The following is a 10,342-nucleotide window of genomic DNA, read 5'->3' as shown; positions in this document are numbered from 1 at the left end:
AAAAATCTTGTCCTGTTCAACCTCATTTACAGGGGTAATATCAGTTCCTGTTTCAAAGAAATTCGGATCCGAAATTCGTTAACGGAATTTCATATTTCGGATATAATTCGGAAAATGCAATTCGGATTTCGGATGCTTCCAAATTTCAGGAAAATTCGTACAAATTTCGATTCGTAACGAAACGAATCGCACAGGTCTAATAGAAATCACCTGGCTTCCATTTCATATCTTGATGCAACAACATTGCTACGGCCATAGAACACACAGAACCTGGACAATTTCAGCAATCAAGCTGTAAATGGGATAAACATTGATTGAACCATGTAGTAGTAGTTAGTGACATTCAGCTGGACTTGTTCTGTGATGTTGCAGATGTTTATCTAAGCAGCTTTTGCAGTTTTAATGAGTGTCAGGAAGACATAATTTAAAGCCACACGGGTAACTCAGTCACCTTAATCCAATCACCACACCACGTGTCATGGTAGATAGAAGAAGCATAATAGAAGGTGTAACAATTTTGTAAACTACCCTGTTCTATTTATGTAATCCCATCCCACCCATGGTGCCAGGAAGTCTGGGTAAGGTGTGAACCTTTCGAGATACATGGCTAGAGGTGTGACATTTTGTCAAAACACCAGGATGTATATATTAAAATGGCATTATATGTATTCAACCATTTGAGTCCAAGCCACCATTTTAAAATGGCACTGGCATAGCAGCTATTGATCCCAGCACCATTTTAAAACGGTAGCCAATTACAACAGCTCCTGCAGGCTGGCTGGTATCGCCTGCTGTCTATGAAAGCTGGGGTCCAGTACTAAGCCCATGAACTTAAACGATCAGCTCCTGGGTTTCTGATGCTCTTACAGCTTGCTGCATAAATGTTAGTTCACTGGCTGTTATGCTCATTCTATGGCTTCCATACTTTCTTTGCGGACCTGGAACACAAAATGCAGATCAGAAATTCTTATCTGCATACATATGCTGGATTTGTGATTCAAAGTTTTGAAGCAAAAAGGTCAGCATGACCGCCAGGCAGGTAGAACTGCAGAATGAGTCAGAAGAGTGGGCTCCATGTTGTTCTCAGGAAAGGTTTCCTTCAAGAATTTCATGTGTATAGAGAACTATAAGAGGGAATTGTAAAGTCTGTAGAAGGAGTCTGTCATTTGTTGCCCATTTCTACTCACCAGTCTTGTGACTTGGAAACGTATGTTGGCTGCAGGCAGGCTCAATGCGGGATACAATCTCTGCCAGGTCCATGAAGCCAGGAGACCCTCCAGTCTGTATACAGAGAGCAAATTGATAGCATAACACTTGTAAAATCAAACTAACATTGATACTGGCAAGCATGGATGTTCCTATACTGGCAAGCATGGATGTTCCTATACTTGCCCGAGATATCCTCCTGTATCTGCAGCAACATGTCTGCAAAGGTGGAGTTTTAGGAAAAGTGGGCATGGCTTAACAGAGTCTGTAGGAGATCACTGCAATGAAAGGATGGTCCCACCCGTACCTGAGTACCGCCTGAGTGCTGCTCATTGCGAACTATGGGAGAAGAACACTCTGGGTATCGCTTAGGCTGTATGGATGCAGGTTTGCCTCCCTTATCTCTAGACAGCAATGTACACTTGCCATTTCTCTCTCTTTGTGAATTGCTGCATGTCTGTAGAATGCTTTACATTTAAAAATAAACCTACAAATTAAGATGACAACCCGCAGAACTTTCTGATTGTATGACATCTTTTTTTATCTCATTTATCTTTACCAACAGCTATGAAGTGCGAGGACCTAACTAACCATCCATTTTATTTATATTCAGCCATGAAGAGCTTCATACAACTTGTACATTATCTACTGTGTATGCTGTGCTGCAGGGACGTGCGGTCAGGGGAGGCAGGTGAGGAAGAGCCTCACCTAGTATTATGGAGGAAAAAGCTGTCAGCTTCAAGTCTGAAGCTGACAGCTTTTTCTCCATTCAGATCAGCTTGTTACAGGTTACATAGTAGGGAAATCCTCCCCGCTGTGTCACCTGTCATGGACGGAGCGCTGCCTGCTAATTACATGCAGCGCTGCATCCAGCTTTTGACAGGTAGTTAGGTTACACAGCAGAAGGTTTCCCCGCTGCTTGTGTAACCTAACTTAGTGAGGCCAGAGCTATCACAGCCTCTACTCTGTGTTAGAGGCGTGAGCTCTGTGGATGGCTTGGACCAATGGCAAAGCGCCATTGGTCCAAGCTGTCCAATCAAAAAAAAACAGCTGTCCAATCAAAAAACAGTGAGGACATCAATCTCGCTGCCTCACCAGTGGACAGGGAGGCTCCCCGTCTCCTCCCCACACAGCTTGGTTAGCGAGCTGGGAGTGGGGCTTTTGGGGGATTGAGCGGAGCTTCGGTGGGATGGGCGGAGCTTCGGTGGGACAGGGGCGAAGCTTTGGCGGGCTGGGGGATGCCTCACCCAGCACAGAAGGCACGGCATGTCATTTCTGTGCTGTACACTATATACTGTAGAAAACTTCACTTTGTACATTGCATTGTACGTTATATACACCAGATCACCTATACTGACTCACAAGCAAATTGGCCAGCCTCACCAATAGTATAAGCCATTTGGGTACAGCGATTTTATTCCACTTCTTTCCTATTTTTTGGACTTCTTCACTCTATGTTCTGTGCTGTAAGTTACATACGTCACATGACACAGCATCTCATTATTGTTATATTGAAACAAAATTTAGGATTATTTTAAAATTAGAATTCCTTCCCATAACATGAAGAAGCACAGTCTTGCTAGTTTATATTGAAAAGTGAATTTACGGAAATTAAGTTGCTTTAGCAACTTGAGCCAGCTCACAGACGCTCTGACACAATAACCAGAGTTCCCAGTCCGGGCAACATGAGCTTTTCCACAAAGCCCCAAATAATTTTCATTCATCCTGCATATGTTAGAAAAAATGGAGAATCTGATTGGTTACTGTGTGCGGTTTATCTTTAAAATGCTCAGTGTGACCTAGTAGATGTTGCGTAGTGTTGCTTATGATGCCATACTTACTCCTCCCTGGTGCGGCTGGTCAATTTCAGGGTTACTTTTATCCTGCAGCATCTTCTCAATGACGTCACCGCGATGCCATTCTGTAAATATGAGCTTCCCATACTCATAACCCACATCCTGCACCAAAATCATTGGAGACATTGTAAAAAACAGACCCATACCCTGTACAAGTGACACAACAACTGTATACTGGATTTTTTTTAAATGACTATGACCTCAGACCCTCAACGGAGAAGGATTGGCACCTATGTGCCAGGTATTTATTGCTATGCTCCCACTGAGGATATTCCCTTTCTCCTTCCTGTCCCCTTTATGGATGGAAATCTCTCCAATAGGTACAAAGGGTTGCAACATCTGTATTGTTATTACTGGTGTGTCCCCAATGGTGTGGAGTTATGTATATCCCTGACTGTAAAATCTCCTGGCTGTAAAATCCCAAGCGAATCAGTGGTGGGTTCTCCAGAGATGAGCAGATGGCCGTAACATCTCCAAAATACGCCCCTTCCTCACCAATGAAACCACAAAGCTTCTCATCCACTCCCTTGTCATCTCTCGTCTTGACTACTGCAACTTCCTCCTCATTGGCCGACCTCTACACAGCTTATCCCCCTTTCAGTCTATCATGAATGTAGCTGCTAGACTCATCCACCTAACCAACCACTCAGTGTCTACAACCCCCCTCTGTCAATCCCTACACTGGCTTCCAATCGCCCAAAGGATAAAATTCTAAATATTAACAGTCACTTACAAAGCCATCCACAACTCTGCCACCGACTACATCTCAAACCTTGTCTCAAAGTATCACCCTAACCGTCCCCTCCGCTCTTCAAAAGACCTCCTGCTTTCCAGCTCCCTCGTCAACTCCTCCCGTGCTCGCCTCCAACACTTCTCTAGAGTCTCTCCCATACTCTGGAACTCTTTACCCCAACCTGTCTGACAGTCTCCCAGTCTGACTGCCTTTAGGTGATCCTTAAAGACTCATCTCTTCAGGGAAGCCTATCCCACCTCAACTCAACCGCTCAACCATCACGTTCTCAAACAATTCATCCCCACACAGCTACCTCCTCATGTATCACTTCCCCCTCCCTTTTAGATTGTAAGCCCTCAGGGGCAGGGCCCTCCTTACCATCTTGTCTTGAATTGTATTGTGATTGTAATGTCTTCCTTATATTGTAAAGCGCTGCGCAAACTGTTGGCGCTCTATAAATCCTGTATAATAATAACAAAAGAATTGCAGACACTCCAACTGTGAGGCATCACCATTTGAACGCCGATGATTCTTCTTTTCATTGCCCAATGGTAAGGATTCCCCTCACTTCTTGTCTGGGTGAAAGTGGTCACAGAGAAGCTCTGTCCAATGGGGCTTCATAAATAAATAAAAAGGATGCACCTAACAATATAACCTGACACAAGTTCCTTATCCATAATATCCAGTTGTAAGAACTTAGGCAGGAGGAATGCTTTCTGTGAAACCCGTCATGAGAATAATACGAGACCTGCCATGGCCCATTGATGACTTTCTTAAAATGCTGTTTGCCTGGATTCTATACTGACCCTCTGTCTATAGTAAGTTCTCAATGACACGAAACAAGTACGCAGATCAGGAAAATTAAGGAAAGAAAGCCAGAGAATAGGCATTTACAGAAGGAGATGACAGCAGTGGTAGCCTCCATGTTCCCTTAAAGCACAATAAACTTACGAATACTTCCTGAAAGCGTCGGAATTCGGTGGTGCTGAACCTTTGCACTGGAGGGCAGAGATACTCGCAGTATCCACTGTGCTTCACTCTCTGCAACTGATGGACGCAGGATACGTATGACAATCGGGACTGCAACTCTGCCATGTCAGGGACCTGGGAGTAGATAAAGAGAGAGTAATACAGAGAGGACATCAGAAAGATGTTATTCAGTACAGTTTGGCATGTGATGCAGTACTTCCAAGCAAAGCACGGATGGGTAAATTCTTGTTATTAGATCAACCAATGGGAATTCATCCTTCATTGTTCTATGGTCAGTAAACACAATCCTGATTATTGCTTGTTACTAGACCTGTAACCCCGCAAAAAATTCTCTTAGTTTTGGATCGATTGGGATTTTTATTTATTTATTTATTTTGGATCCGAAATTCGATTTGATTCGTTATCCGGTTTTCGGATCCTTCCGGATTTTCGTTTCAGAACAATCTGAACTTTCATTTTGACTCGGCCTATTGGGCTGGGGTTCTTTAATTATAAATTAACTTAATTATATATTTTAATTAATTATTACAACTTTGTTTTTAATCTCAGGAAAAGGGTAAGAAAATGAATATCAAACCATATAATGATATAGTGATATAGTTAATATAGTGAAATTAAATATAAATACAATGAAATACATCAAGCATACTGTTGGGTGTTTCTACATTGATAATGGTTAATGAACTTTCAAAGAGGAGGATCGTGGTTGCATGGTTATATGGACTTTGGTTTCTTTGTTGTACTGGTCAAGAGCTTCATAGGTCTCATCGAGACTGAGGTGCAGTCAGTGAGAGGGAAGCCAGTTCCTGAATGGTAGTAATCTATTATATTATTTAAAAAAATTATTACTGATTGTCACGCTTGCTGTAGGTGCAACGGAGTGGATCGCAACTGCGGAGGGGAAGTAATAGGGTGGTGTGTGAAGACGGCTCCCAGGCGTCACTCCCAGTCTTAGCGGGGAGTTTGAGACTCTAGCATCACAGCCATAAGTAGCAAAAAGTATTGAGGCAGAGCTATTACTTCATAGCATAACGTCTCATGGTAACAACTAAAGACAAGGATGAACGTTTAACGTTTGTAAGGAGTGGTGTCCATGGTTACTCAGGTATGCAAGCAGGTATTCCCCAGAGCACAGATGACGGTGATGTAATGACACCCTATAGCTCATGCAATGAGGCAGAGCTGACAGTCAATATAATGCTCCAACTAGAGCTGTACTTGCGGTTTGGGTTATTGTGGAGCAGCTCTGTTGCAGATCCTCAGGATGAGGGCAAGGTGGTCCGTCACAGGCAGTGTTGGGGTAGATGCAGGCCTGGTTCAGGAGGCAGCAGGCGTTCCGACTCCAATTGTGGAACGCCATGCTGCCTCAGCTGGGGCTTCAAATAGCCCGAGGACGTGGGAGGAGCCTCCGGCCGGAACGAGCGGCTTCCACGTTCCACCGTGGAACGCAGGCCGCTCGCCTCACAATCAGGAAGTCAAGCGGCTTCCGCATTCCACCGTGGAACGCAGAGCGGCAGTCCCTGCAGATGGCGAGACCGGAGCAGTCTTGCCCCGACGGGACTCGTCACACTGATGTATCAATCCCAGTATCAGTATGATAGCCGTTACGGCGAAACCCCTTGGTGGTAATGTGGGCTCAACCGAGGTGCAGAGTCTAAGCAGAAGCCGGTTTTCACCAGAGTTCCTGATGGTAGATATGGGTTTAGCTGCATGCTGGTACCAGGTTACAGTCCTCGGGATCTCCCTAACAGGGGATGAGTCGGGGACCAGGGGGCTACGACATGTAGATGGTACACCAGGAAGAGTCTAGAGAATAGTCGGATCCAAGCAGAGATTGGCCACAGGAAAGGCAACAGGCAAGGCAGCGGGAATTGTCAGGTCCAGGTGAATGGTCAGGTTTAGGCAGAGGTCATAGGCAGGCAGCAGGCAAGAAAGTGGTCAGGATGATCCGGGTCAGCAACAAAACAGGATATTCGTAAGTAATATGGCTCTTTTGACAAAAGCAGGGTAGCTGCTAAGAAAAACCAGAATCAGACACTGGTGCCTATATACACAATGGATCAGGGGACACACCCAGCATTGTTTCAAGGACACCTAGAATTCCTGGCAGGTAATCTGTGAGCACCATTAGAGGTACTGGCAGAAATTCTGCTAGTGCCATTAGAAGTTCTGGCAGGGATTCTGAAAAACCTGGCAGGAATTCTGTGAACACTATTAGCAGTACCTGTAGACCTGGAGGTAAAAATACCCTTCTGGGCCACATACATCAGAACACAATTAGAAGATATACTGTATGTATTCCCTTGCATTAATATGCAAAGCTTTAACACTTTTTTAAGCCAAATACCTTAATTTTAGCTCCCCAGGGATTTAGGCGATTCCACAACAACCACCAGCCAGACAAGCTGTCCCCATAATTATGAGTATCCCATTCTTCCTGCAGCCCAACATCTACTGCGAGAACAGTGCGGGCCCCCAGAGATTGAGCCACATCCGCTGGGGTCAAAGAGAAAATAAAGAAAAGGATAACTTGAGATAAAGAATGGAGAAAAAAACACTGAAAGTGCTCAAGGGAGCAGAAACAACATTCAACGATGCAAGCACTATCCATAGCTGACCTGGGAGGTTATTAACATAGCATCCGTCCAACAGGAGGTGAGAGTCCTGAGGGTCACAGAGTGGGGGCAGATAAGGAGTGTATGAAGCGCTGGCTCGAACATAACGCCAGAGGGAACCTGCAGGAACGAGATTATCATAATGGAGCAAGGGATGCACAGATACCAGTTCAGATACCAGTACCGATACTTGGCATTTTCAGAGTTGCAGCGGTTGCAGCTGGGACCTGGCTCTGGCGCTCCACCACTGTCCTGAAATCATTAGTCGATATTGTTTTACAAAAACGGTCACATGACACCAAACAAAAATGTATCAGTACTTGTATCTGTGAGTACTTGGGCAAGTATCAGTACTTGTAATTGGAAAACTGGTATCGGTGCATAAAAACAAAATCATACATTAAAACAGAGATGTACAAATCCCAGGAGCTCCGTGTGCTCCTTACAAATGACAGCGGCCTCCTAACTTTTGAATTTTTCTCTAGTCTAGTCCTGGAGCTGGAAAAGTATCGGTACTTGTACCGAGTACGGTACTTGGTATCGGTGCATCCCTAATCCTCAGACATGCAAACTGGAGCCGATTTACTAAAACAAATTGGAACTCCAATCCATATGCATGGCTTTTTTTTAGACCATAAAGATTGAACGCTAAATCACGATTCCTGGCTATGGGCAACAGTCTTATTTTCCCTTTCATATTTTTTAGAAATCAGCATTATTGTGTTATCCACCCACGCAGGACTATCTCTCACCTTCTCTATGGACCCTCATGGAAGAGGAGCTGATATCTGTTGTGATACAGAAAAATGGTAGCCACAAATCCTACAAAAAAGAGCAGTGACATACACAATGATTACAAGAAACAAGTTGGAGAGGAGAGACTGGAGGGGCAGTTAGATTACCTGGATCTGTTGCTCTCCAAAGAGGTCAGTTAAAGTGGCGTTGAAGGCAGAACCTGATAACAGTGAGGTGGTGGGGTAAGTGAGGTCCATGATTGTATGTACCAAGGAGGACATCATCTAGTTGCATTGAAAAGAAAGCAAATGATGAAGGAAAATCAAGATAACCCCACCATATCTCTACTTAAAGGAGAACTATGAGGTTAAGGCTTTTCCCCATAGTTCTCACCCCAAGCTCAGTATATCGCGAGCTACAGCTCGCGGTATACTGAGACGCCACAGCTGAAGCGGATCCCGACAATTATGTCTGGATCCACCCAGACCCAGATCCGCCCTATCTAGAGGCAGAGCCAGCTGTACCCGCCCCCTCCCCTGTCTGTTCTGCCAGTCAGCGCTGGAGGATCGGCGCGGGGAGGGGGGAATCCAGCCCCTCCCCTGTCACGGCAGAGAGCTGTGACAGGGTCCAAGGGGGAGCGAACGCCCGTATGTGTTCGCTCACCTCCCGATCTACTGAGCCGACCTGTGACAGTCTCATTGTCACAGGTCGGCTAGAACTATGAGGTGAGTGAAAAGCACTCACCTCATAGTACTCCTTTAATAAAAGCTAAGAAGCATTCTACCATCACCCAGATATACCCAAACTGTTCCAACCCCATGATTCCAAAATTCCCAATTTTTATTAACCCTACCACTTCAAGTGTTTGAGAGCTGACACTGCCTCATTATCTTTTGAATAGGTGTGAAATGTGGTTACATGTGATACACACAGAAAATTCTAAATCAGACAAAGAACTTAAGGATTATGTAAATGACAAAAACTGGTGAACAATAAGCAGAACATATGAGAGAACCAAATAAGGATATACAAGCCAAACAAACCTACTTCTTGAAAGCAGGTCTTACCTTTGACCATGTACATGTTCGTTCTTTAGTTTGGTTACTGTTGCGTTCTTCTGCATACACTCCCCCAACTAGAGCTCCCATGGAGGTACCTCCCACCATGTCCACAGGAATTCCTGCCTCTTCCAAGGCCTTAATCACTCCTACATGTGCAAACCCTCTGCATGTAAAAGAAGGACATTATATGAATACAAAAATAAATGTCAAACTTCAGGAGGAGAGAAGAGCAAATCTTTAAACATTTCGAAGTCTGGGCAAATCTGGCATTATGCCTAAAAAAGCTCCCCAATGATAATCTCACTCACCTTGCTCCACCACCTCCTAATACCAAAGCAATAGTATTTCCTGTTAGAGCCCGAGCAAGCCTGGAAAAATCACTGTGCCGGTCAACCACTTTCTGATGGATTCTAAAGTAGAACTCAAGCTGATGCGGACACACAGGGAGAAGGAAAGGGAAAGGAAGGGGCAATGCAGAGACAACACAGCAAGACATGGTATGGGAGGCAAGATGAGATCACTGTGAGTTTTCAAACAGTAAAGTACCAACTAACATTTTTAAAAACTAAAGAAGCACAGCGTTACATTCAGACTCTCATTTTGTAGAATATGAGATGGACATGTGTCTTAGGCCATTGCTTTTGACTGAAGCTCCATATTTACACACTATTAGCTATCAGATATAAAGCAATCTTAAAAATGTTTAAACTTAGATAAGAACATTGTTAAAACAATGTACTAAGGCAGGGGTCAAAATTTCAAGTCCTGAGCTACTAGCCAGGCCTTAGGAGTTACTCGCCACCAGTTGCCCCACCTAACCCTTACCATGCCCCGGCCTTAACTCTGCCCCTAAACACACCCTCTTAAATAATCTTATAAATTACACTGTTAGATGTTTTATGCAAAATAAAGTTACAAAAATAAATATTAACAACTTTAACAATATTACCATAATGCTCCCTGCCCCCACATATAAAATACACTCTCCGCCCTGTTCCATGCACCCCCACATATAAAATATTACCCTCTCCCCCCGTTCCCTGCCCCCTCACACATAAAACAAGAAGCCCCCCTGTTCCCCACCCCCCACACATAAAATAAGAAGCCCCCCTGTCCCCTCCCACACACAAAATAAGAACCCCCCTG

General features: G+C 44.4%; 1 protein-coding gene across 1 annotated transcript in view; it reads right to left on the bottom strand.

Annotated features, from left to right (window-relative positions):
* Window positions 1–831: 831 nt before the first annotated feature.
* Window positions 832–10,342, bottom strand: part of LOC108795662 (neuropathy target esterase-like) — a 68,648-nt gene continuing 59,137 nt past the window's right edge. The window contains exons 25-34 of the mRNA XM_018566953.1: window positions 9,505–9,623; window positions 9,203–9,359; window positions 8,303–8,419; window positions 8,153–8,222; window positions 7,404–7,520; window positions 7,133–7,281; window positions 4,747–4,899; window positions 3,048–3,164; window positions 1,188–1,281; window positions 832–938 (exon numbers count right to left, since the gene is read on the bottom strand). Of these exons, the coding sequence (XP_018422455.1) occupies window positions 832–938; window positions 1,188–1,281; window positions 3,048–3,164; window positions 4,747–4,899; window positions 7,133–7,281; window positions 7,404–7,520; window positions 8,153–8,222; window positions 8,303–8,419; window positions 9,203–9,359; window positions 9,505–9,623 (1,200 nt within the window). The remainder of the gene's footprint in view (window positions 939–1,187; window positions 1,282–3,047; window positions 3,165–4,746; window positions 4,900–7,132; window positions 7,282–7,403; window positions 7,521–8,152; window positions 8,223–8,302; window positions 8,420–9,202; window positions 9,360–9,504; window positions 9,624–10,342) is intronic.

This window comes from Nanorana parkeri, unplaced genomic scaffold (assembly GCF_000935625.1).
Source record: "Nanorana parkeri isolate BGI_ZX_2015 unplaced genomic scaffold, ASM93562v1 scaffold991, whole genome shotgun sequence".
Classification (NCBI taxonomy): domain Eukaryota; kingdom Metazoa; phylum Chordata; class Amphibia; order Anura; family Dicroglossidae; genus Nanorana; species Nanorana parkeri.
Note: the sequence above shows the minus strand (reverse complement) of the source record. Positions and strands in the feature narration are given on the sequence as shown.